Source organism: Ixodes scapularis, unplaced genomic scaffold (genome assembly GCF_016920785.2).
Source record: "Ixodes scapularis isolate PalLabHiFi unplaced genomic scaffold, ASM1692078v2 PGA_scaffold1__304_contigs__length_218370807, whole genome shotgun sequence".
NCBI classification, from domain to species: Eukaryota; Metazoa; Arthropoda; class Arachnida; order Ixodida; family Ixodidae; genus Ixodes; species Ixodes scapularis.
The window spans coordinates 86,069,242-86,096,445 of NW_024609846.1; the positions used below are offsets into that span (position 1 = coordinate 86,069,242).

General features: G+C 43.3%; 1 protein-coding gene across 1 annotated transcript; it reads right to left on the reverse strand.

Moving 5' to 3' along the window:
* Positions 1-6,995: 6,995 nt before the first annotated feature.
* LOC8023600 (cytochrome P450 2J2) lies at positions 6,996-26,535 on the reverse strand. The gene is made up of 7 exons (XM_042290258.1): positions 26,328-26,535; positions 21,819-21,925; positions 20,424-20,728; positions 19,337-19,452; positions 15,720-15,978; positions 8,661-8,851; positions 6,996-7,228 (listed from the first exon to the last, which is right to left on the reverse strand). The coding sequence occupies exons 1-7, from the start codon at positions 26,533-26,535 to the stop codon at positions 7,053-7,055; spliced, it is 1,362 nt and encodes a 453-aa protein (XP_042146192.1). The 3' UTR covers positions 6,996-7,052.
* Positions 26,536-27,204: the final 669 nt, after the last annotated feature.

Consider the following 27,204-nt stretch of genomic DNA (forward strand, 5'->3'; position numbering starts at 1 on the left):
GCGCCTGTCTGTGTGTCTTCATTCTACTGCCAGTTGGTTGCGCCTTACACCGAGCAACGTATACCAACTAGCCCAACTAAAAGTTATTCTACTTGTTTCCTTTCTTCAGGAATTGTTACAATTCAAACTACTAACTGCTTCAGAATTGAAGCTAAATTTTCCAGGTGTGCCCATTACCTAAAAACCACTGGATGGTTTATACGCCTGGCATCTAATTCATGTTTTGGTTATCACGAGGTCATGGATGGGAACAAAGATTGAAAAGATATATTTCGCTGAATCAAAAAGAATAATTGAGCGCCTTTGCACACTGTAATAAATGTGGTCGTGGTGTGATGGCTTAGATATTGTGAAGGAACACCAAGAAATGTCCAAAGTATACGCAATCGCTCTGAGACGCTTCAGATGTATCTCAAACAATGTAGAGATCCAGGAAAGGCCCGTCCACCCTGTAATACAAATTCAAGGAGAGACGAGGGGAAGCACCGTCTACCCCAAACCTGCAACGAAAACTGGTGTTGCCTGAGAGAGAGAAGGAGAATCATAATCCACGGTTAGGTTTTCAAATGCTAGTCCCCGAGAAAAGCTCACCCCCAAACCGACGGGTACGATAAAAAGCTCACCGGCCCTTGAGCGGATGCAAAGGAATTCTCACCATTTTTGTTTTATAGCGAGGCTGACGGATCAGGCTTAACATATATCAACCTATTAACATTAGAATTCGTCAGTTTTGTAAAACTAAAATGTTCTTTTTTGTAATATTTGTGAAGCTTATTGGGTATATTGCTCCCAAAATGAATGATGTCGGGCGAGGGTTTTCTCTGGTTTACTCTGGCAGCAAAAGCCTAACTAAAAACTTGATGAACTTGGAAAACAGGACAAAGTTCAAAAACTGAATAATGTCTCTCTAAAACCTAAAAAGCAAAACAGTAAATACCGAAAACCCTAAAGTTCATGCGCAGCAAAGCGGTGCCCGAAATTCTCTTTCAAACTTTTGTGAACATTTGGAAGCATGGATAGAACGGTCAGTAGGATATTGAGATTCCTTCCTTCCACGGACATGTACACTCTAAAAAATGTTTGTGCGTCTACTTTCACGCACAATACTCGGAGAGCCAATCACCGCAACTTACGGAGGCAGCTCAGCGAATTACAATGCCGAAACATATGTTTAGACCAAAAAACGCACTCTGAGTTACATTAAGCAATGCAAAACGTTACGCTTGCATTGCTTAATGTCACAACTCATACTGCGTTTTTTGGTCTAAACATATGCTTCGGCATTGTCCTTCGCTGAGCTGCCTCCGTACGTTGCGGTGATTGGTTCTCTGAATGTTGTGCGGGAAAGCAGACTCACGGGCTTTTTTGAGAGTGTACTTTTTCTATCCGTTTGTGCCGGTTTTTTTCACTGGTTGCCTTTGTGTGATAGTGCCCTTCTACGGCGAACCACCCATAACCTTTAGAGCTGAACACTGTCACTGTTTTTACTGGTGACCCATAAAAGAACAAGTTTCTATACTAAGGTGGCGAATAGGGCCAGTTGGTAAGCGTTATACATGGTGAAAAGAGCTCAAACGACGAAGACGAAGTGAGGACAATAAACACGACAGAGCGAAACTGTTCTCACAGCTAAAGTTTTACTAGTAAAAAAAGCAAAAAGCAAATAACTGATTACATAAACTAATACCTACTCATCTATCAGACCACACAATCTTCGGTGTTGAAACGGTTCACAAAATGCTTTCCATTAACTTACGAAAAGCAAACCTTTCTCTGACGTAGCTACCGACGGCGTACTAGCTCTCAATAAATTTGTTGTCCTTTTTACGGCTGTCCAATGTTCTGTGTTTATAGTTGCGGCGTGAGAAATAGACAGAATTGGTGATTACTAATTTCTGGAAAATATGCCCGGTAAACTTCAATAATATAACAAAAAATGACAGTTTCTTAATTGAAGTGACGAATTATAATTGTTTTAAATCGCCACGTGTGACGCACAATCCGGTAAACTATAAAAAATAAAAATTTCGGTGAGCTTCTCTCCACATTCGCTCAAGGGCCGGTGGGCTTTTCTCAGCATCTACTGGTTTTGCGGTGAGCTTTTCTTCTGTGAGCATTTCTCCGGTGAGCTTTTCCCCGCCGCCTTTCAAATGCTGATCAAATCTTGTATCCAAGCCTAGACATCTCGCAGAACAAATTTCTGTCTAACCAGGTTCGAGTAGTGGACGGGTATGAATCACGCAGATGATGTGAATCTCACATAGCCGCTTTGCGGAGATTGACTCTGATGTTACATATATCCTCATCAACTTCTACAGATTTTGATGCATGCTATCAATATTGCGTAGTTACACCATTTCACAAATAATGCTCATATAAATATGCTTTACAAACAGGAAGTTATTCAGAAACCCAAGCAGTTCAAAATGTTTTATATTCCAAATGTTTAACGTCCTTTGATCTATATTCATACCTATTTCTTGTCGCAACTCCAGCTCGGCATGAGAGTCTCCACCAACAAAAGCAGTCACGGCCCACACAGTAAAGGATTGGTGTATTGACCTTGTTCTGAGATAAACATAATTAATCCATCAATTGAAATGTCATATCATGTTACATTCCTAGCAACATTTTGGGGATGCAGAACCGCATACTTTGTGGTGCCCCACCTTAAGACGCAAGAAAATGGAGTGTTTTAGGGAAAATATATGTGACTGGAAACTCTGGGGCGGCCCTTTTTCTGCAGATATAAGATAATAACTTACCATTTGCTACAAGGTGATTTCGTGGCTCCTTATGCTTTCTATCTGTGACGTCACAAGTAATATTACTGATTGCCAGGGACAATTTTGATATGGCATGTAAATAACTGTAGAAGTGTGTCGTCATTGCCTTCTTAACCCAACATTGTCAAGGCTAACAGTCTGATATTCTTCTTTTTTTCAATAATGAAAGTAGAATGGATCATACTCAAGACGTGGGAGAGCGCCTTTTGGCGACGTGCGCGATCAAAAGCGTCGCTGTGGTCGGCCTTCCACGATTGGCCGAATGCTGACTATGACGTCAGCAAAGGTTTTCTCATCGACGGAAATAAGAGGAATGGAAGAACTTCAATTTCAACGGTGTTGGTAGTGTGGCTTTAAGAGCGCAATGATTTCAAGCTTCCACCGTGCTCCTTACACACACCATCGAACTTGTTGCTCGAAAGGTAATGACGTCACGAAAGGTAACCATATGAGGGCGCCACTAAAACATCTCGCCGCTATTAGAGCCCGCGACACTAGAGCGCCGACGTTAAAGCGCGCGACACGAGGGCGCTGCGACAGTAGCGCGCTAGACACTAGAGCGCACGACAGGACAGCGCATGACTAGTTTAGCGCGCGACACGAGGGCGCACGACCAGTTGAGCGCGAGACACGAGAGTGCACCCCATTTGAGCGATCACCGCAAAATGTGCGATTTACCCGCGGCTCCACAGACAGAACAAAAGTGGGCGACTCATCGGATCGGAGCATTGGTGATTTTTGATTGATTTAACATGTCTTTAATGAAAATAGAAATAAAACGGGTACGACTCTTTCTAACCAATTGTTTAGTAACATCGGAGAGAAAAGGGGGCAGTCGAGTGGGGCATATAGGTATCGGGAAAGTTTGCAGTTGAGTGGAGCAGCGAGTCTAAGATTTCTTCACAGTGCTGCGGTGCGCCTCTCGGATACACTATAAATAGTTTACTTTTTGTTGTATCAGGTCTATTCTTCACAGGCATTTGGGCTCCGATCTATTTGGTGGCTATTTAGACGTCTGTCGCATAAGTTTAAATGGTATTCTGACGTCCATGTCCGCAATGGACGAAGCTCACCGTTAAAAAAGTATCAGTAAAAAACTCATTGAAGGAAAGCTCAACGCAACTTCATCGGATGCAGATCTTTCTAGTCTTTTGACGGATACAGAAAATCTTACCCTGCAAATCTGTGATATACAAAATCAAAGAACTAATGAAGCTAGGTGAGCTTGAAAGTTTTTTTCTGCGGAAAAACAGACTCCAGATATTCATCTTTTATTTATTAATATTATATATTTTTTTTTTTTGCTGTCAGCTGTTTCCAACGTTTCTTGGTTTGTCACACGCAAAAATTTCGTCGACGTATTTAGCAATGTCCTCGCTGATTTAAGCGGCATAACTCCCTGCCAATTTTACATAAAACACGCGATACCCGAACTAGTGGTTGGTCCGGTCGGGCCAATCGCGCTGGACTGGTTGTGCGCTCTTTTGACGGGCGCTCTAAGGTTCGCTGCGCTCTCGAGTCGCACGCGATAACGTCGCAAAGCTCTTGTGTCGCGCGCGCTAAAGTCGCCGCACTCTAGTGTCGCGCGCTCTATTGTCGCGGCGCTCTAGTGTCGCGCGCTCTAACGTCGTGGCGCTCTACTGTCGGCGCTCTTGTGTCGTGCGCTGTACTGTTGTGCAGCCGTCCAGACATCCCGAACTTAAACCTGCTGGACTATTACGTGTGAGGCGTGGTTGAAATGGAGATCGATGAGCAGGCTCACAGTACCAAAGACAAGCTGAAGGCTGTCATTGTGAATGTGACAGCCAACATCAACCAGACCCACCTCATTACGGATTCTAGGCACGTCCAATGGCGTACCAAAACTGTCATTGCTGATAATGGAAGTATTGATGAATGAACTTTAAGAGCCTGCATTCGGAGACCTATCTACCAGATTTGGTAAAAATGCATAAGAGCTTGAAGAAGATAAGTTAGTTTGGCTTGACCTCTGTTTTCGTTCTTAAATACTGACCGCACCCAGTCTTGAAGTTCAGCGGCCCGAGCGTAGTCGAGGAGTGACGCCAAGACCATATGTTTGTGTTTAGCATAGACTTGAGGGTGTGCCTATGCTCGTTGAATGTCAGGTCGCAATGGTGGGGGAGCTACTTCTGTGCCCGAAGCCTCTTACCTTCCAGGGCTGGGAAAGTCTAAAGTATAGGTGTTTCAGATCGGCAACTGGTCGAGAGTGGGTCTACATGCAATAAGAACAGTTACAGTCTCCTGGGCTATAGAGGAAGCGACCCAAACAGACCTTTCCGGAAAATCCCACAAGGCCTCACGTCGACGGCACATTGCACCGCACAGCGCAGGGAATCGTAGGGCCGTTCCGATGCATGCTCGAGCCGGCTCGTGCATTCCGTATATCTTGATAGCGTCGCAATTCTTTCTGTCTTACCATTGCAAGTACAGAATGCAAGGAAAACAAAGCGAGTACATCACAAAGCCGATATATACCTTGTTTTGTTATCCCACATCATTCTTTGCATCCTAAATTCGGAAAAGGATAAACCCACATGATTCGTCTCTTTTATTCATCGGTACTATTTCAAGTGCCGTACATCGATATTACCGAAGCGCGTTGAAGCGTGGAAAACACGATGGGAAGAACTGCGTATTTCTGAAATCAGGTTTTTTTTGCGGCGTGACGGCCGCTTTCGTTCAAATCCTTCGAAGCTGTAACGTTGCCCATCGGTTGAAACCAAACGAATTTGGATTGGCTTCCTCAAATATTAGGGAACGGAGTGTGTATGATTATATCTTCCGTAACGCAAGGAAACTCATACGTTATATAACGAGCTTGGGAAGCGATATTTATTAATCTGCATAATTTTAAGTTGTTCCATTCATATGTTGTCTTGAACTTTGTAATATAATACGAGTAGATATATTACAGACCTCGCAAGAAGTTAAATATCGGAAATATATTTTATCGAGTGGATTAATAAAGTCACACCGAGCAGATACGTTTTGATTTATATCTAAATAATGTATTCGTATATAATTTAAAAAAAACTGTGAAAGATTACTCCTTGTTCGATAACATCTAATAAGATATGCCCATTGCACCTGTTTTCTTATATGTCTAAGATAATTCTTGAAAGACCTACTGCACCCATTTGACCATTTTGCCCCGCTGTTGTGCTACACAATTGTTGTGAAACAGCTTCGAACTAACATCGGGTTTGTTGACAGCCGACTTTTAAATGCAATTATTCCCTTTGCGAATCCGAATTTGACACCTGACCCTTCCCTTATACACCAATATCGACATCTAACAAGTTTTTATTTATTAGGTTCAAATTGGTTTTGGGTTCTTTTCATATAGAGACGACTGTAAAACGAAGTTCACCAGAGCTCACATTGAACCCAAAATCCACGTAAGGCATACTTGGCCGCGTTGCAAAAACCGTCATTAGGCCAATGTAGTGAACGTTGTGGCGGTTCGCTCCCACAATGATGACGCAACACAATTTTCTATTTTGAAGTTTGCTTTCTAACATACAATATTACATGGGAATCTTATTGTCCAAATATTTAAAATAAAATTCTAGTAGATTAAACGTTTCGTCTAAATTATTTAGCTTGTCCCTAATACACTGAACAAGTTTATATCGTACTGATTTAATTTTGGTTTCTTTAATGTAAATCAATTGTATTTATTTAGTTATTATATTCTCCCTAAGAGGATTAAACACTCATCATCGACCCTGGCCATAGGTTTTGTACACGAAACATTAAACTCCTGCACAAACAAGTGCGTTTCGAGGCAACGAGAGGCTCTCATGGCATAGGAAACAATGTTGTTGCACTCCTTGAAATGCAGCGTGCAAAGGGAGTGTGAGTGAGGTGAACATTAGATCACTAAGCTTCACCTCGCTTTCGACAAAGCAATCTATCGCCCAACGCACCTCGAGAATCAATCAGGAATCACTTTGTTCGCACCATGTATTGATTAGTATGAAAAATGCAAAACAATTCACGACATTTGTTCGGCTTTGTGTATTCATTATGAAAAACGCAAGCAGAAGCAAAATCAAAATATAGATATAAGATGTACGAGCAACCACCATTCCACTTTGTTCGCTCGAATATAGAGTATAGCAATGTGTAGATATATTGCGCACTGAAATATGCTATATATTAAAATATATAAAACACGCTCAAGCAATTATGTTTTGTCCGCTCGTTAACTGCCCTGAATATTTTGCTTCCTTAGCGCGAAGGTTACCTCAAGACAAAACGCAATCTCTGAACAAACGTATCTGCCGTTGCGTTGGCGGAGCCGATGTTGACGAGCTGGTCTCTGTACTCGGGGAAGACGCTGAACTTCTGCAGAAGCGTAGCGATGTACAGGAACATCTCGACGATGGCCAAACTTTGACCTGGACAACTTCTCCTTCCTAGATAAAAGCAGAATAGGACCAGGAAATCATTAGCTGTATGCATGTTGTCAAACTTCAACGTAACGTAGTCAACTTGCAGCGTGACAAAAATTACAGAAACTTAATAACGCTGGTGCCGGCGAGCATAGTTTGCTAGGCGGTAGTTCGTGTTGAGCAGAAACTACCCTTTCTTAAAACCGTCTCACCAAAGATTTACGTCACGTGCCTAACGTGACGGGGTCAAAGTGACATTAATTCTCCTTTTTATTTAGCAGATAAGTTGTTGTGACGTGACACTTGCCTTAATAATTTAACGGGGAATCTGACGTGATGGTGTTTTGTGAAGGGTTTTTGTGTGTGGTTCTCCATGACGTTTCTGACGTCACGGAGCTAAAAATAGCGGCGAGAAACTGAAAGTCTGCGTCGTCCTCTGGGCCTAAAAAGCAGCGCCAAAAACCCCCAGAACGCGAATGATCGTGGGTTGTTCATCAAGATACCACATTATACGATGACACATGGTGGATCGTCGGCATTTAGACATTGATGTCTCGTTAAGGTGGACCCAGTTAATATCAATATACGCCTCTGTATAAACAAAGTTTTTGGGACGAATTAGAAATATCTATTTTGGTCTCTTAATTATGAACAACACAGTTTATTCGTAACTTTTATTTTATTTTTTATTTTTCGGGGGGGGGGGGGGGGTGGAGGGCGGAGATGTTTATAGGCACCGCACATTTTAAAGGCTACAACCCCACTTTTATAATATTGCAGGTGAATATATATATATATATATATATATATATATATATATATATATATATGATAGATGTTAATATTTTTAATTTATTATGATGAAATAATGCAGTTAAATATATAGAGGGCCTTTTTTGTATTTACAGCTTCTTTCCTAAGAACTATGAAAGTCACTCTTGTGAGGTTTGTGCACTTGAGTTAGACGGCCGGGAGTATAAAAAATAGGATATACTCACAACAAATTAAATAATTAACGGAAATAAGAGGATAATTCTTTTCTAAAGCAATAAGCTAATGGTTCTATCTAGAAACTTGCTTGGTGTCAACAAAAACTACTAAATCAACAGACTTTAGGAAGGCTTGAATCGCGTGCAAAGCGCGATGGTTCACTAAAGTTTCTAGTGTAGCAGGCGCAAGGCTGGCGGTGCAAAAACGAGAATGAAAATCTTATACGTTCTTTATTACGTAATCGTAACTACACAATTGTAAAAAAACGGGACTCTTCAAATATCAATTCACCAATTACACAAACATATGCCGCGACTTTATAAGTTGTTTCCGTCAGTTGCATTTTGCGATCTTTCGTCCGTTATTTTAATGTAGCTATTGTTTTAACCATGATTCTATCATCAATAGCTTGACTTTGTTGAATCATTCCGAACTATGGAAGATGGTATCTCCCAAATCTACTTACCAACTCCGAATGGTATAAAGGCATCCACCTTCTTCTCGAGTTTATCGCCGTCATTCGTCAGAAATCTTGTTGGGTCAAAATCATCCGGATTGCTCCAGTACGCCGGGTTTCTGAGCACCGCCCTCACATTTATCAAGGCTATACTGCCTTTCGGAATGAAGTAGTCGCCAATAATTGTGTCTTCTGGTACACTGCAGAGTAAAAACAGAATAATCCTCAGTAATTTAAGAAAACCTGTACTACGGGTTCCGCGCCGAATTCAACTTTTGTAAAATGGATTTGGTGGCCTGAGAAAAAATTTTTTTTTCTTGAAAATAATTGTTTTTAATCATTCCGACGCAGGGCTTGTTCAAAACACTGGGATGAAACCATTTAAAAGCCTTTCAATATTTCTTTAAATGTTCTATGTTGATATTTGGCCACAACATAAAATTACGGTTATACAGTATATAATATCTCGAACGAAAAGGATATTTGTGCGGCATTAGCGTTCCGCTTCATATAGATTTCTCTGCATCCAGACATATTTTAAGATCACTCAGATTATATCGTTTGTAGTAAATACAGTGGCAAACAGCACTTGTAACACTTCCGAGTAATAGAGGAGTAAAATACCTTCTAATAATAAGATATAACATGTCTAACAAACTGTGTCTATTTAGTTAAATCACAAATTATAAATAGCCTTGGAGATATTTCTATAGGATAAAGCATGTATCCGTCTAGTAAAACTGACTTTTTGAAGTGTGTAAATTTTTGTATTTTTATGCACCCCTCATGTGTACAAACAAATCGGAGCCCCCCCTAGCGGAACTCCGCCGGCGCCGCGAAAAAATCAAAAGTCAAATTTGGGGGTTTTACGTGCCAAACCAACGACGGGCATCTGGCACGCCCCAGCCGAGGACTGAGGATTAATTTCGACCACCTGGGGACCTTTTGACGTGCAACCGAAAGCTCGGTTACACGGCGCCTTCTCCGCAATAAGCCTCCGTCAGATTGCGGGCACCTCGGCCGGGATTCGAACCCGCCACGCCGGCGTCGCGGACACGCGATGGTGTCGGCAAGAAGCGCCTCGTCCCGCATCAACAAACCATTTCAATGAGATGATGTTGGCCTCGGTGTCAGTCCCCGTGCTCTTTTTTTGTGTCGGAATTGTTGATTCTACGTCTTCGTAGCAATGTCTTACTGCTCTAGTGGTCTGAACGAAATTAGCGAGGCTCGTTACGCAGCAAAACCCAGTGTAAATAATGTGGAGTGCAGCGACTCATTCCGCATGAATGCCGCAAAATGGACGCCGAAGCCTGATTCACATGATTAGATTCTGCTCCCTATTTTTAGTCGAAACGTCACTCGGGCTGCAAAAACATGAATCGCAGCTGCGATGCTCGACGTGGATACTGAAAATCGCCAGCAGGAACGGACCAATTGACCCCGTAAGTGATGACGTCACAACATGGCGTCTGGGTCCAAACAAACCGTTGCTAGGGACGTATTCCACTCCGATTTGCTTTGGTAGCAGACGACACGATAGATTTGCTGGCCTCTGTTGCAGCGGGCGTCTTCATTGAATTGCGTCGGTAAACGAGCAACATAAGCAAGTGCATCGCTATGGCCGCAAAGGCCTCCGCAATGTGCGTTTTTTTTTGTTTTTTTTCTTTTCTGAGAAGAATTTAGCTTAGTTTAGAGGGGCGAAAATTCCGAAATATCAAACCACGTCATGCAGATCAGTTACGACGATGACTGAAGTGCATTACCGGCGTAGTGCAGGCCAGCATGAGAAACAAACCGTACGCCGTCGAGGTAAGTCGTTTGTTATAATTATTATTGAGGTTGTCAGGCTATTAAAATATTGCATGTCTATCGCAATTTCCCTTTTCCTTCTTTTTTTTTTTTTGGCATACATTAAATTTAGTAAATGGGCTTTTTCGGTGAAGGTCTCCATCGAACCCGCGATGAGAGTACAAGCTGTAATAAACTCACCTCATGTTTTTTTATCCAGTGTTTTGGGGTTTTGCGGAAATCTAAAGAAGCTGCAGGAATCTTTCTCCACTCGATGGTTACAACCAGGTACGAAGAACCCCCCCTACTCCCCCCCCCAGCGCGAGTCCACAAACAAAATTTGGAATCTCTACCGATCGCCTGAAGTGCTTTTCTCACAAGTGCAATGCGATCTTTTAGCAGACGATCATCTCGATCGACGCCTGGACTTTCGATATACCATATTTTGCATCGCACCCCACTATGAATTCTTATAAGTGTCTGAAACTCATTATATTTCAAACAAATGCAATATCAGAATATCGTCTTTATTCACCCGATTCAGACGCCGGCGCCGGCTTGGCCGGTGGGCGTGTGGCGGGCGGCATTCTTCTTGCATTCGTCGTCTGCTGCAGGCATCTTTACGACCGGAAGTTGCAGTCGTAAATATTTCAGAAACAAGCAATTACCGGCACACTTCTGTCGAAACATATATGACATTCAAGCTTTCTATATTTGGGATCTTTAGAAGTTTAAATCCTACTCCTGATTTTTGAACGGTCGGGTTTTCGTAGCGAAACCTAGCCACATGTATTTGTCCATAACAACGACCCTAGCAACGGTTTGTTTGGACCCATGACGTCACACTTACGGAGTCAATTGACTCAGGCATAACAAATCACTGGGGGCCAGTGTTTATAATGATCAAAGTCCCTGTGGTGAACTGTGATCCGACCTTTCACCGACGTGAAGGAAAGAAGGAGACAGGGGGGCTATGTTGCACGTTTTGGACTCCCAGGAAATTAGGGAAAAGGAAGTTATGTCAACAACGCTCTTAGGGTGTTGATCGGTGGAGTCGCTGATGACGCGTTGCGTGGTGCTGCTAAGAAACGTTCATTCACACCTACGTAACTTCCTTGTCCCTAGTCTCCTGGGAGTCCAAAACGTGCAACATAGCCCCCCAGGGTTCGGAAAGAAAAGAAGCACGAGACAACTAGGAAGAGAAGAAGAGGTGGTTGGAAAAACGAGGACGGAAAGCTGACTGGGACTGGGACTGGGACAACGATATGGTGGAGATGTTTCCCTGGGAGCCATCGACGCAAACTGACAAGACTGGGCGCAACTGCGAGGGAAAACTGGGCCGTATCGTGAAGACGATGTTGCGTTGTCTTGAACGACTCCCAGCGGCGGCTGAACCGAACCATGAAAGACATCTCCAGCACGTCGTTGCCCTCCAGCACGTCGTTGCTACGACGTCACCGCCGTCGCTTTCAGGTGAAGTGAAGCGGAGTATTTCACCCTGACCTCCACTAGCTTATTTGACTCGAGACTCGCATTTATTATTCAGCATCACATCAAATAGCCGTTTTATGACTAGACTACTGGAATTGTGTATCCCGTAACGTATTTCATGGTTTTCTTTGGATTCGTTTCGCTATTGTTTTTCAATGCAACTACTAAAACTCACACACAAGCAGTACTTGCCTCGTCAATAATTTAATGTATCCGAAGAAAGCTTGACCACGAATATCGAACCTCCTCACAGTGTCCTTACGTCTACTGTTTACACAGAGCCTGCTTACCCCAAGCAACCTTGTTTGGTCTACGGGCCAGTGTTGTTGAAACGAACAGCAACAGTTTTAACTAGGAGACGAATTTCGAAGAGAAGACGACAGTTTGAAAGTTCAGACGGCTGTTTGAAGAAGTAAATAACTGAACATGTTCCGCGGGTGGTCCAGACACATTGACGCTTCTCTCGCTCTCATGTTAGAGCAAAAAAAAAAAAAATCCAACGACCAGAAGTATCGTCAACTTCAACCCAAAGCGCTTTTCGCACATGCAATCGTAGTTCCACGGTATTTGGTTTTCCCTTTTTACGGCACTTATCCACGTTCTCGGCCAAACCGAACAGACAGAAAACACATGAAAACTGAGCCGGCTTGCTAGAACAACGTCTCACCTGAGACTGGTTGAAAGAAAGCACTACAAAGGCTGAAAAGTGCGAGCGTCCTGGGACGCGGTTTGAGTCCCGTTCAGCTGGTGCGCTGGCTTTGGCTGTGCTTCCCCCCCCCCCCCTTCTCAGCTGTGACGCTGTTTCTAGCAAGACGGCCCAAGTTTTCACACATCCTCGTCTCCTTTGGCACAGCCCCAGTTACGGCGTTTTGACTAGAAGGTAGATTTAACTCTCGTGTCTTCCAAAACAACATAGGAATGCCCGTCCCGTATAGGGATTTCCGCCCGCACCCCCAGACTTGGAGTGCGCCCGAAGCACTCCCGGCGCTACGTGACATATCAAAATTAAGTTGGGGTATACACATCAGCAATTCCATTAAGGTTTTTTAGAGCGCAGCTCTCAAGCGCCTGTTTCCGCGTATAACGGCGTTGGCTTCGGCGTCAGCGTAACCACGCGCGTTGCGTTATGGGACGTCACAGGCCTATACACCAATAGAGTTCCCCGTTAAGTTTAGCGAAAAAACTGAATAGGTGTTTAGGTCTGTGACATCCCTTAATGCAACACTGCGCACTTAGTTTCCCTGTTAAAGTTAGCAGTAAAACTGATGTCACATGACCTCAACACCAATTAAGTTTGCCCTCTAAATTTAGCGGGAAATCGAATTGATGTTAAGGTCACATGACGTCAATTTACCCCTAAATCTAGCGGAAAAACTGTATGTGATGATAGGTGACGTGACGCGAATTCATGAGACGTCATTTTCCCCGCTTAATTTAGCGGGGAGATTGAATTGGTGTTGAGGTCACGTGGCGTCAATTTTCCAGCTATATTTAGCGAGGAAATTGTGGGAGGAAGGGGGGGTACGGAGGCGGAGGAAAAAAGGAGAAGCAAGAGAGGAGGGCAGAGGAGGAGGGGGGAAGGTAAGAAGGAGGAGAGAAGGAGGAAAGGAGGAGGGGTGGAGGAGAGGGTACGGAGGAGGAGGGGCATACCGTCCCCTTCATACCTCCCCTCCTCCTCTTCAAGAGCTGCGCTCTAATTTCGCGTTACAGAAATTTGTGAACGTCTTTCATTTTTTAAACCTTATTTTTTGCTTCCATAGTGTTCTATTATAAATCTAAGATATCTTGTATCAAGGTTTGCTGCTCTGCAGACAGTGCGAGTACTCCCTGAAAATATGCATGAAAAGATGACCACTATGCTATGTTTACAAAATTTAGAGCCTGCTAAATTTAAAAAAAAGCAGAATTAGATGTCTAGCACATAAAAGTCAAAATGTTTCTAGATGTTAATGGTAACAATAGTAAGCAATGCTACAATAACAGAGCTGTCGTTCCCACTTGAGTTCAATTGCGAAGATTAACTTTTCCGAGCAACAAGTCAAACACTAAACACAAATATCAGAAAATATTTAAGTCCCTAAGAATCCTTTATAGAATCTTGTTGTATATATGCATGGCCTAAAAGCAAAAAAAAAAAAAAGCAATGTTGATTGTGCAGGCTAGCTGGTGTAATTTCAGCACATTTGTAAACCCGAGACTGGAGATAGGGCAGCCTGTGTTTTCATCCCTTGTCCCTATCCCCAATTTCGGGTTTACAACTACACTCAGAGAGATTAATTTGATGTACGGAACATGAAATTCATTTGTCATGCTGTATGTGCTGTGTCAACAGCGACTGAAAATATTTTTTAAAGACAACATAAAATTAAAGGGAGGATCGTTTTTAGAAATAATTGCTTTCGACCTCGGCGAGTTTCAGAGTTCAGATAAAAGGTGATAATTAAGAACTTAACCACCTAAATTTAACTAACTGACTTTGCGTTTAATGGTCTCATATGGCACATTTCAGTACAAAATTTGGTGTGTTACACTTTAGCTTTATCTCGAATGGAACAATATTACTGGCCGCGGCAGGGCCAAGAAGCATGCTTTTGGTGTAAAACTCGTACAACTAATAGGCGCAGGAGAAAATCAGCCATCTTCCTTTACTCCTTACCTCTAACTTTTTATTTTTCACGTTCCGTCAAATGAAAAGCACTGCAAAAGAGCCAAACCACGCAGAGGATCTTGTTATACCGCCGTCTCCTTCCACAGAATAAAGTATAGTTTCAGTGGTCACCTTTACCATGGCAACGAAGTCTCTGGTGAATGAACGCGCACGAGAACGACCGGTTTAAAGTCAGCATCAGCTGACGCAATTTTCCGAATACCGTCTACTAAAGTCAACGCGGCAACCGCCAGGGTTAGGAGTGCCGTAATATTAGTGTTGAGGACTACCGACGACGACGATGACGGAGTGACCAGTCAACGACGAAAACGGCGACTGGGGAACATGATGGAGAATTTTAACGCAATAAAATTAAAAAGTTGGCGTCGCAAAAAAAAAAAAGCAACAAAAAAACCAGCGTTGGTGGCGTTTGCTAAAGTATAATATCGGTTGACACTCTCATGACATGAAAGCCACATGACCTCTGCGTGGGAATTTCAAACCCACAACGCTCACGTTAAACGTGGCGACACGCGTTGAGTGAAAGTGACTAAGACATAACATGTAATGCGAATTAAAAGTCGACGACTCATGTCTCAAATGATTTCACTTTATAAAGTAATTGATTTGCCTTAAAGGAAAACATGTAAGCATTCAGGCGGGATTTGAACCCACGACGCTCCGGTTAAGAGTCACAAACGCTACTCACTAGGTCGCGTAAGGCACGCTTGCTCGGCATTCGAACCGGCGGGAGTTCATATGTTCATATCCATGCCCGTGAAACAGAAGCTAGACGACAGTAGCGCAGGACGACCCGGAGATGCGATAGCGTCTCCGGATCTGGGAGCGTACTCGCGTCTCCGACCATGAGAAGCCAAAGAGAAGGCAATGCTAATGGGGCCCGATAACTCTATCGCTTTCCACTCTTAAAGGCGAAGCTCAAGCGTTTTCTAAGTTTTTGTGACGTGGTATTATAATTTTAAATGCTGCTGCATGCTCTACTTCAACTGGAGACTTCATTTCACCTTTTGAAATTATTTTCTCCAGATGTTCTAACAAAGATAAAGATATACACCCCTCATTTTGGCTAAGGTACATTAGCTGATTGCGCAATGCTATAATTGAGAAGAAAAAACAAGTACCTTCTGGAGCACCCGATGGTTCCTACCGAGATCCATCGCAATGCCTCTTTCAAGCTGGCCAAGGTGAAGGGCATCTCCTTGCGGTCCTCCCAAGCAGGTGGTCGGTGACGACCGACGACGTCATCGATTTCCTTCTGAATCTTGAACTGCACCGAGTTCGGATTATGGGCACAAATGTGAAGAACCCAGGAGATTCTCATAGAAAGTGGACCCGTGCCGGACAGAAGGAATTCCGCGGTATGTTCCTGTAGTTTTTCTTCTGTGCACGGAAGAGAAATTATGAAACTTCTTTAATACTTAGGTAGTCCGCGATATAGAATGTCCGAGTGCTGACTACAATCAGAACAAGCTAAAAGATTGTCATGTTGAAAACATATCCAACCAAATGCTATTGCACTTCTGAGTGGCAACTTAATAATTAGGATGATAACTCAGATGCAGACAGTCAAGGAGTGTTTGTCAACTGCTTGCTGTTGAAGTTGTGCTTTTTTCATTATTGTCGCGCATGTGTTAAAAGACACTGACACCCCCCTCCCCTTTCCCCCAAACATTTATTTTTCTTTTCTGCCCGGTGATTTAATATGGAGTCAGAAGTCTACCTAATCAATATTTTGCTAGAGTCACATATAGTTTTGAAATCAAAACCGAAACACGAGCACTGAGTAAGGATACGACATGTCGACTAGAGAGGAGGCAGAAAAATAGAGTAGGAGAGAGTTGCCGAAAGTTACGCAACTAAAACCGAGCGCATTCTTTTTTTCTTTTTATTTGCTTTTTTGATTGTGCGAAGCAGACAACAGTTATAACATTGTTATGGTCAAGCACACGAGGGAAAACTCCTCGTCCGCAGTAATGCAGCCAGACGGCTGAAAATCAGAAAGAGTGCTGCCGATTCCTTTTTACAAAGGCACTCGCCAGGCTCGAAGTCGGGCAGCACCACGATTTGGCCACATTCGCACCTGGTAAAGAAATCGTACGCATGGATATTCAGCAGCAAGTACGCACTTCGTGCTTGACATTCGCGCGTTTTAGCTCGTAAGACGAACGATGTCTTCAGCCAAGAGAAGGGACGACGACTAGGCGATGTCTCCGTGCCAATCAGCTTTGATGTTGGGCATGTCGTACGGAATAAAGCATAATTGTTTTCGTCGGTTAAAAAAAAAATATTTTGAAGCTAGATGGATTCGCTGGTACCGCTAACGTCAGTTCTGAAGTAGAGATTCCAGGCCCGTCGTCCGCTACCTTCGCGTAGCCCGCTTCGTCCAGCCGTCCAGGCCGCGACTCCCGCACTACCCCTACGATCCGGCGATACGATGCCGTGTTGAGAATTTCGAAGTGCATGTGTTTCAGGTGTCCGCAACTTTTTTTCTTCCATTCAACGTATTTGAAACTTTTTAGAAGCCGCAAAAATCGGTTTTATATATATATATAGGGTGTTTCAGAGAACTCAGGCTAAATCGCTCCTGCGAAACCTCTGCTGTGCTGTCATTGCGCGACGCAGCAGAGGCTGGTTGCACTATCTCTCCAAGGGGCGCGGTGCCGCCCGGGCCGAGATGCGCTCCGATAGGAAACCGAAACTTAAAAACCCGGCAAATTTGTGCGATTTTTTAGAAAGCCGTAAAATGATGCGCGTGCCTTCTATCGTTCTGAAATTTGTTCATTTACTGTTTTTCGACGATGCTGAGCAATTTTCTAATTTAAACCGTGCCCTTAAACACAATATTAAAACATTAATTCGCAAAAATAATTAACAACTTAATTATGCCGGACTTTCATAATTTTTCTAAGTGGGTCCCTGGCCCGGGGCCAAAACGACACAAGCCTTTTTTGCTGCTATGAGTAGTTCTCCCTAGAGCGATTTGGCCTGAGTTCTCTGAAACACCCTGTATATATATAAGTGAGGTAAGTTAAATATAAAAAAACAATAAACCGGGAAAAGTGAATAAGTCAAAGATGCGTACTGTCGGAGTTACTAATTCGAAGTTTATTACGACGTTTAGTGCGGGGACCGCTCTTCATCACGTTTGATGTTATTAATATTGAGTGTACGCCTTGGATGACCCATGACTTTGATTAGTTTTGGTGGTTGTCTCTGAACCGCATGGAACCACGGAGAAGGCAGTGAGCGCAACTCAAACCGGCCAGTTCTCGGTCGTTGGTTTTTGGTAGGAAAACAAAAACAAATTCTGAGCCGCAAATCGTGTTTTTGGTAGCTGGGCTCTCGTACGTTGTGTACGCATTAAAACCTTGTAGTGCATATATATTCCCCGTGAGTGTCCCTTTAAATATCAAAATAAATAATATAGAGCCCGAAAGAAACTGCATAGCGCACCACACTCGACGGTATTGCCACTTAGCATTATTTGTCATGACACTCATTGCCCATGAACGCAAATAATAATATTCGCCAATGGGGATTGTTTGCGAGCGGAATCCCAGTCACGCAGTGCTTGTATTCAATAGGTAAGCAGGATTCGGGTCTCCTGTTTGGCCACTGCAGATGCATCACAGTTAAAAAGGCACAATTATTTTAGTGTTGAAAATATCTGCAGCTTGAATTGTTTACATTCTTTACCTTGGCACAAGCGAAAGCAATCGCGCTATTTTCCCCAAAATACCGCAATTTTGATGCATTTCTGCCATAGAAAAAAAAAAACGCAATATTTCCCGATCTGCGGCCATATGTCATATATGAATCACGATGTCACGTTGTTGGGCGTGGCTAAGGTTTCGTTGCGCCATGTCGCGAAAATCAACTAAACCATTGCTCTCTTCGCAGTTACTTCTGCGTCCGGACCGTCTACTGTCACGATCACTCGACGTGATCTTCGGCGATGCTAAGCGCTTGAGAAATCCACAATCGCGGAGGGAGCGCTGCGGTCCCGGGAGATACAACACAACAGAAAACCACCTGGTATCCCCTGTGACGTCACTGAAAGGGCCGTGCGAGAGTTCAGGGACACCAGATACTTAAATATGTCTCACTAATCATAAAACTAGCGCACGCAAAAAAAAAAAAAGCTTTTTGTTTTATTATATTGATGACTTAGGCCGGTTCGCGTATTAATTCGTCTAAAGTTTGAAAATCGCTGCAGCGAGCGGGTTTTCGAAGGGCACACGAAAATAAACATTCAAAAACTGAAAAATACGCAGAGCGTGCATACAAGCTGGTGAAAAGTTGACATACCCTTACTTGAGGCAGGGAAGGAAAAGGCGGACACGTAAAAGGGAAGGAAAACACACGACGTCTTCGGATACGTTGTGTGTTGTCGCTCATCTTCATTTGACTGTCTTTTTCTTCCTTCTCTCAGATTAAGCTGTGTTAAGAAAATATTGGCTGATATATTTTAAAAAATTTCATATCGAAATTCAAGCTTTGTTGCTTCTGCCCTCATGTTCTAGAATTTTTTTTTTTTTTTGACCGACCAAACGGTATGCGTTTAGTAAAATTTTAAAACATGGTTCCTTTTACAAGGGAGTGACCACCGGATGAGAAAAATGACTTTCACAGTTAGTCATTTTAGCCGTCCGGTGGTCAATCGCTTCTTCTTGCTTGCTTTTTTTTTCTTTTTTTTTTTATTATTATGCGAATTTTATAACCATTTGCGACAACCTACCGCTGAAGGGAGAGGTCGGGTCAGCATGATGTTCTCTCATCTTTTGCAAGTAGCCATCGATGAAGTCTCGATTCAAGTCTGGATTCAGTGTATTCTTGTGTTCTGTGATTTTCTCTCTGAGAATAGCAAAAAAATATCAAACAAGATGGGTCAGATACAAAATCAAAATAAACCAACAAAAGGACCGATTGCCAACAAATCATATATAATTGGGCAGAAAAAGAATGGCGAGAAATTTGCTTTGCACTTCGGAATATAGCTACAAATATACCTTATTTTCAAACGTAGGTCGTTATATACGTCGATGAAAACAAATACAGATTTTATTTGTTATTAGAAAATTTGTATTGGCATTTTTGTACTGATATTTTTCTTGCGGGTTCAAAATTGTTTTTCGCTCAAATTACTAAGTTACAATTAGCTGGTTGTGTTCGTTGATTAAGTATATCTTTAGTTTAAATATGATATGTCATAACGTTGAATGTAACAAAAGTTGTCCTCATGAAAACATGGTAAACTATATTCAGAGGGCTACGTTTTTCTAAATATGTTTAAGACTAAAAGCACATTTTATTGCAATTTAAGTCGTTTACTATAGTTTAATAAACTATGTAAAATGTTTACTTCAGCAAAAAATATTCCAGCCAGTCAAAACGCATGAATACATGTTCTGTGACGATTGCTTAAATCTCAGTCTGTAGTAGGCAGTTATAAAGTAACATTCTTGATAACTAAAACAACAACAACAAAAGTTTTATTCGGGTCAACACTTTGCCCAGCATATATATTCCTTTAGAATATTTTTAATCATCGACACATTTGCTTACATGATTTGAAATAGAATATGTTTGCGTATTGTTCTTTTTTTGTTTTTTTTTTGTACTGGTATAAAATTGCGGATAACTGAAACTATCTCCCTACAGGTACAAAACGCTTCCAGTAAAACCTTGTTTTTTCTACCAAGATATTTTTAAAATAAAGTACCGGAAGCAAAAGGAAACGTTTTAGTACATTAAAAGCAGGAGTATGCTGTTAGGGGATTGGCTTTTTAAGGCTGTACTTTTTCCGAGGAGTCTCAGCGACTTACCTGACTAACTCTCGTATTGCGAGCCAAGATTCTCGCTTGCCTTCTGGTTTATTTAAGCGAAGACTGGCCATGACTCTACTGAGCCACTTCGGTTCAGTTTCTACCGGCAAGCCGAATTCGCCACCATCCAGGATATTTTTCAGGTGCTTGACTAAGCATTTGTGTGTTGTCTCGCCAGTTTCGAATCTGGATCCAAACATAACTGCAGCGATGATGTTGGACACGCTTTCTGTGATGTAATCTTTGACGTTGATCAGGCACCCCGCAGTGTTTGATAATTGACTAATCAGCTCCTGCAACTCTTCCTGAGTGATAAAAAATAAAAATAAAACGGAGATTGTTTTTGAATACCCGAAGTGCAACTTTAATAAAACTATAGCTGTTTCATGCTGCACCAGCTACAAGCGGCACACACTCACTCTTTTGGGAATTTAGGTTATAAAACGCAGATAATTTTTACGTTTCTTATTTAGAGCGTTAAATTATATTCGACTTAGGATTGATTTTTAACTGGGCGCACACCACTCGGCACAAGATATCAAATATGAAAACAAAAAGTTTATGTGTCAGTGAATGTAAACATGACGTGCAAGAAGGAAAATGTTTCGACACGGGTTTTAGAACGAAGGAAGTGAATGAACGCCGGCGTCCTGATGTTCAAAGCTTTATTGGGTCAGCTTTTGGAACCACGCCCTCTACTATCGACCAGCTTTAACAGCAGGTCGATAGTAGAGGGCGACATAAACATAAATGGTGCCAATCAATCACTAATCAATGTTACAGTTTACAGGAATGAGCTTACATGATGTTCCTATCACAAATATAAAAAATAAAGCACTAATAATGAAGCTCTATCAGAGCTATCAAACCATATTTATTTCTGTCATTGTTTCGAGCTTAACAGTCTGCGTGCTCCTGGTCATATGAATTGTAAAAGGAAAGACCAATATTTTTCGAGGGTCGGTTCAACAATCTATTGATCTATGGAACGACTGTTATGTGACATATGCAGATTAATACATTTTCGTATGATTGTAATTGTTAATTGCTGTTGTGGAACAAACACGTTTTCAGTAAGTAGGTTACAAAACGAGTCAACATGTAAGTATATAAACGGTTTCAAAACAGTAGGCACGATAGAAAATTAAGAATGTATATTCTAGAATTGTAGTCTTCGAGAAGTTACAAATTGTAAAACTCCAGGTGGTTCGGGTACACTTCTGAATTATTTTAAAGTGTAGTCTTGGCTCCTTAACACGAACGTACATTATGCAACTTGTAATGACGGCATTGTAAGAGTCTACCTCCAGAATTATCTTCCGTGGAATTTACGTTAGTGACTGACTCTGCGTTTATTGCTCTAATGAAATATGTAATTGTAAACCAATGGCTTACCATGATATGATCTTCGATGGAAGGCTTCCCGAAGCCCAAGTCCTCAAACACGGTCAAAAGAAAATTTCTATTTTGTTTCCACGCTTTTCCGTTGAACTTAGACGTGCCTGTAACGACTAAAATTCGCTTATGTATAAATAATTGTATTGCAGAAGCTTATTAAGCGCGTATGAAAATACATAAAATGCTTTGTCAGTTGTTTTTTTGCGTTAGCACGCTCGCTAACGAAGTATGTAATGAAACTTTCTCTAGTTGAGGCGGTTCATATTCTCTAATCACAAAGCTTTATGTTGTAGTGTGCACGATGTTGCAGGGTGCATGCCCTTAAAATTGCAGCGTTCCACTAATGGCCATTGTGCACATATAATGGGAACTTAATTGCCAATAGTAGCAGTGTGTCACATAAAACGAGGTAAGTTTCGGAGTTCCGAATTTTCACCAATCAGGTGGATAAATCACAAAGGTACAAACACCAATTTGTATTATCGGTTAACCCTTCTGTAATCAGGTAAACAATTCTCTGTCATAGGTTCTTTTTTTATTTAGCTTGCATGGTGTCCCTTAACATAAAAGAACGAAACTCTTGCAAATTACGTATTTAGAACACACATAAATGTTCAGTAGACTGCGCTATATGACTGAAAAAACGGTATCATCAGATGTATATATATATATATATATATATATTTGTAAAATAATGCTCCTAATCGCTCCAAGTCCACCATTCATTTTTTTCTGTCCCTATGGGTATACTGGGTGTTTCAAGGAGCGGCCAGGGTCTTTAAATCGACCGCAAAATTCGGTTTCTTAACCCATCGCGCTACGACTTTGTGCAGCGTTGCCCACAAACGGTGCCTTTTTTTTTCTTTTTTGCAAAATTTGCAAGGAGCGAGCTTACCTGAGGAAAAAGTAAAGAGAGAAAAAGGTTTACCTCCTATGGAAACGCAGCGAAGCCACCGGTCTCTAAACAATACCGCGCCGTTTCGCACGGGAGACAAGAGATGGCGCAAGCGGTCGCGTCGCCAACTGCCGCCAACGAACGTGCATACGTCGCCGAGATGCGGCGTCTTTAGAAGACGATCGTTTCGACTCGAAAGCGGCGCGCGTTCCGCAGGCGGCGACAGTCGCAGACCCAAACACAGGCGCGGTAACAACAAGGAACTGCAAAGCAGACGACATCAGTACCCCTCCAAAAAAACAATCAAAATACCGCGACAAATCATTTTTTTAATCGATTATGTGTCCATTCAATATGTTTTATTAGTAAGGATGATAAAATAATGCATTGGCAACTGATATCAGAAAATCTCGCGCCGCTTTTGAGTCGATAGGTCGTCTGCTAAAGACGCCGGCTCTCGGCGCTGTATGCTCGTTCGTTGGCGGCAGTTGGCGTTGCGAACGCTAGCGCCATTTCTTTTCTCCCATACGAAACGGCGCCGTATTGTTTGAAGACCGGTGGTTTCACTGCGTTTCTATTAGAGCTAAGCCTTTTTCTTTCTTTATTTTTTCCTCGGGTAAGTTCGCTCTTTGCAAATTTTACAAAAAGAGAAATGCACCATCTGTGGGCAACGTTGCACAAAGTCGTACCGCGATAGGTTAAGAAACCGAATTTTGCGGTCGATTTAAAGAGCCTGGCCGCTCCTTGAATCACCCAGTGTAACCCTAGGAACTTGTAATCTGCAACAGTGCAAGAACTAATGTATATACGACAGTGAAAATAAATCTGTGAGCGTAAATGTACTTATGCATAAAAACCACGTTATTAAATACGCATGATCATTAATCGCATGCTAAACATTACATCAGTAAAAATAGCTACCTCAAGCGTCTTGACTGGGTAGAAATAAGGGCTTGTATACTTATGAGGTCAGAGCAGCCGAATGCACGATATAAATATTATTAACATGATTAAATTGTCGAAACTTATTTGTATTTTTCATTAGGGCATGTACTTATTGAGTCAAAGGATTATGACGTAAGTTCGAAAAACATAAACCATCTCCCCTCTTCTACTACAAATTGATGATGGATTTGCTGGTCCATGGTCAATCATAAAATATTATGACATAGAAGAGACATTGTCTAGCCATAGGAAGGGTAAATTTTCAAAGGACGGGGTAAATACTGCATACGCGACACTGTAGATGCGGACAACAAGACAACAGAGTCCCGAGGACGTCGAAAATCTTTTTCGCGGACCCCTTCGGGTCGATCCATTCCTAGAGGGTACTCGAACGTTTGTCCGGAGTTATCTTGTCCCACAGAATAGCTTTTATTTGTGGGATAGCTTCTGGATCTTTGCAAAGCTTGCAGCTGGGGTTTAGAGGAACCCCGCAGGGCTGTATTGTTGGAAGTTGGCTTAGTTTGAAGATGTGTAGCAGACGGACGCCGCATTTGCATCTCTAGTAACGTACGCGGCGGAGAGTAAAGGCTCTGTTATACTCCGACCTAACGCGTGCGCGCGTGCGAGCGCGTCACAGCGACGTCACGTCGGCGAAAACCCGACGCTCTATAGACCTTTCCAGCGGCAGTCTCGAACGAAGCGATTTCCAGCGCGCGTCCCTGGTTTTGAGAGTGTACGCCAGTGTTGCCCGACTGCGCTGAGCTGTGGGTTTTCTCGTCAGTAGGCTGTGGAAGCCTGCGGAGGAGCAATTTTGAACGCTTGTGGCAGCAAAATCACCTCGCTTTATTTTTTGTTTTGTGTTCCATGCGAAGAGAATTTCTCGAAGTTTTTAAGAAAGCGTTGAACTATTCTTGGGAACAAAAACAAACAAATGAAAGCTATTTTCGCCGAGTCCGTGCGCGACAGAACAAATGCAACTGGGATGTTTGTTTCATTTTATGCGGATCTTTTTAACGGCACCATACACTCAGCCGTGTCAAACTACAAAGATATTGACTGCCTAACATATTTGACCACACCAGGGATAGCCTAACTGCATGGGTATTGCCCGCTCACTATATGAAATTCAATGAGTCTCATCAATCGAACAACATATATTGTACGTACCCCACGGTGCCGTGTCATCCGAACAGGATTTGAGAAAGGTCTCAAATAACACAGCATATCTAATATACACTGTCGACGATAGTCGCTTCACGACGATCGGACGGAATCCGGCTTGCCTTGGGGTACGTTTTGAAGAGTGGTGTTTTTTTACACAGCACTAAAGCAAGTAAACGAACGTGTCTATTCAGTTCCCATACCTTGGACCCTATCAGCTACTTCTCGCCAAGACCGGGAACATAGCCGGAAAGGCTTTTCGGAGATTATCTCAACGGAAATAATCCTCGAAGAACGTCGAACGGCCCGCGTCGGGGGCTGCTTGACGTTCGCTCTCTTCGTTCGTTTCCTGCGAAGGTCGAGCAGGCTACGAGCCCTGGTATTCCCTGGTTCTCACAGTGGAAGATAACAAAACACGCAAGCATCCTGAACAGGCAAATAGAGTGAACACTTTCAAGGAAAGCCGACGAACTTCGAACACACAATGCAGGTGGGGAGTCGCGCTAACCGGGTTTCCACAGCTCAGGCGGGTAACAGAAATTTTTGGCTGATAGGGGTCGCTCGACTCGCAAAATGGCAGCAGCCAGCGAGCTGTTTTTGCAAAGGTCTATACTCCGGCGTCGTAGCGTAACCGACGCGACCGGCGGCGTTCGACGCAGCTTGACCGCCTCAACGCCAAAATGGAGCATGCCGTATTCCGCGCCGGCGGCGCCGTCCGCGCCGGACCAGGATGCATCACGCGCTGGCTCCGTCAGCCCTCGCGGCGAATACGAGGAATAGCAGACGACGGCAGCACCACCCCGTGCGGCGTCATGTTTGAAGAATCGGACTCGGTCGTCGAGAAGCTGATCGAGGGAATTCGTCCTCACCCGGGTGTCTACGACTCGAGGAAGCTTGAGTACCGTAGACCGTGCGCTTGTCAAAGATGTACCGCATGTACATTTACCGCCTAAGCTTGCGGCGCAGGCGGTGCACCAACAGTGCAAGCCCGATTTTTCGTCGTGCAAGGTACGTCCACGCTATCGCTCGAACTCGGCGCTCGAGAAGCTCGAGAATTCTCGTCTGCTATTCGAAACGAAAAGGAACCGGAAACGGCGCACTCTCGCAGGAAACGCGCCCTCGTAGCCAGATTCTGCGCATGCGCCGCACTGGCGGCCCACCGACGCGCGCCGCGGAAGTCGCCAGGGCCGCCGGAGTCTAGAGGGGGCGAATTTTTGACGCGCGCGGCGTGACTGACGTGACGTAGCCGACTTCGGCCAGCGTTCGCTTGCGCGCGCGTTACGTCGGAGTATAACAGAGCCTTAACTGTGTCGCTTCTCGTGAAGTGGCCCAATCGGATGGGGTAGTCTCCGGCTGTCCACAACTCACTGAGGACAGGCGGCATTTAATATTTGCCGGTCCGAGCTCCCCTCTAGAATCGTAAGTTTCGGATGGGCTTTGCGAAGAAGCGGATGAACTAAAAGTACTCAACGTTTACTTGACTACACTGTCCGCAATCGTATTGCCCAGGAACTTCTCTTCATGTCCGGGCACATACCAGACCTTAATCTTCGCTTGATCTAGAACATTTAGCGTGTGCTTCAACTCGTGCGCCTCTTGCATCGTCGGGGTAACTTGCGTCGAGTACCTAATCAGCTCGTTCACGGCCCCCATAAAGTCCATGTGCATGATCAGTGTCTTGTCGGCCGGACGTAGTATCAGGAAGAGTTGCATCGCCAAACTTATTATTTTGACTCGGCGTAAGTAGCCGAGTTTGCTTCTTAAGCTAGTACACCTGCAGCCGTCTTTTTGAGGATTGCGTTCAGTCATTATCCTGCTTATAGCTGAGCTGCATCGCACGAGCACCGCGTGTCGTTGTACACCTCTCTGTCGGTATACGGAGCAATGCAGGTTTTATGAACTTATGTCAGCTCTTCTACTTCTTCCAAGTGCTGCTTGATTTGGCATTTTCTACGCTGCTTCTGGTTTTTTTCCGCATTTATCTTCGTAGAGGCTTGTTGTCCATGATGTTGACGTTGACAACGTGATATGGGTAACTCTTCCGGAACTACGATGCCATGCTAATTGGCCGTAGCTTGTCCTTTGTTGGTGTGTTGAGTTCTTACAAATGAGGCTTTCTCTGTTGCAGGACAATATCTTCCACTTCTAGGGGATACAGACATTTCTTCAGCTCCCTGCTCTTCGTGTATCTCGGCTGCCTAAGAATAGCTCTTCTCTCTTCGTTCGTGAGTGCCGGGAAAGGTTTCATGTCCCTTTTGACTAAATGGTAGAGCTCAGCACCGTTGGCAAAGTTGGTTATTAAGAACGCGCTAGCCAGTTTCTGTGCCGTTCACTCACCCGTTCCATTCGGCTTCTGGGATATTCGTATCATTCAATTTATCT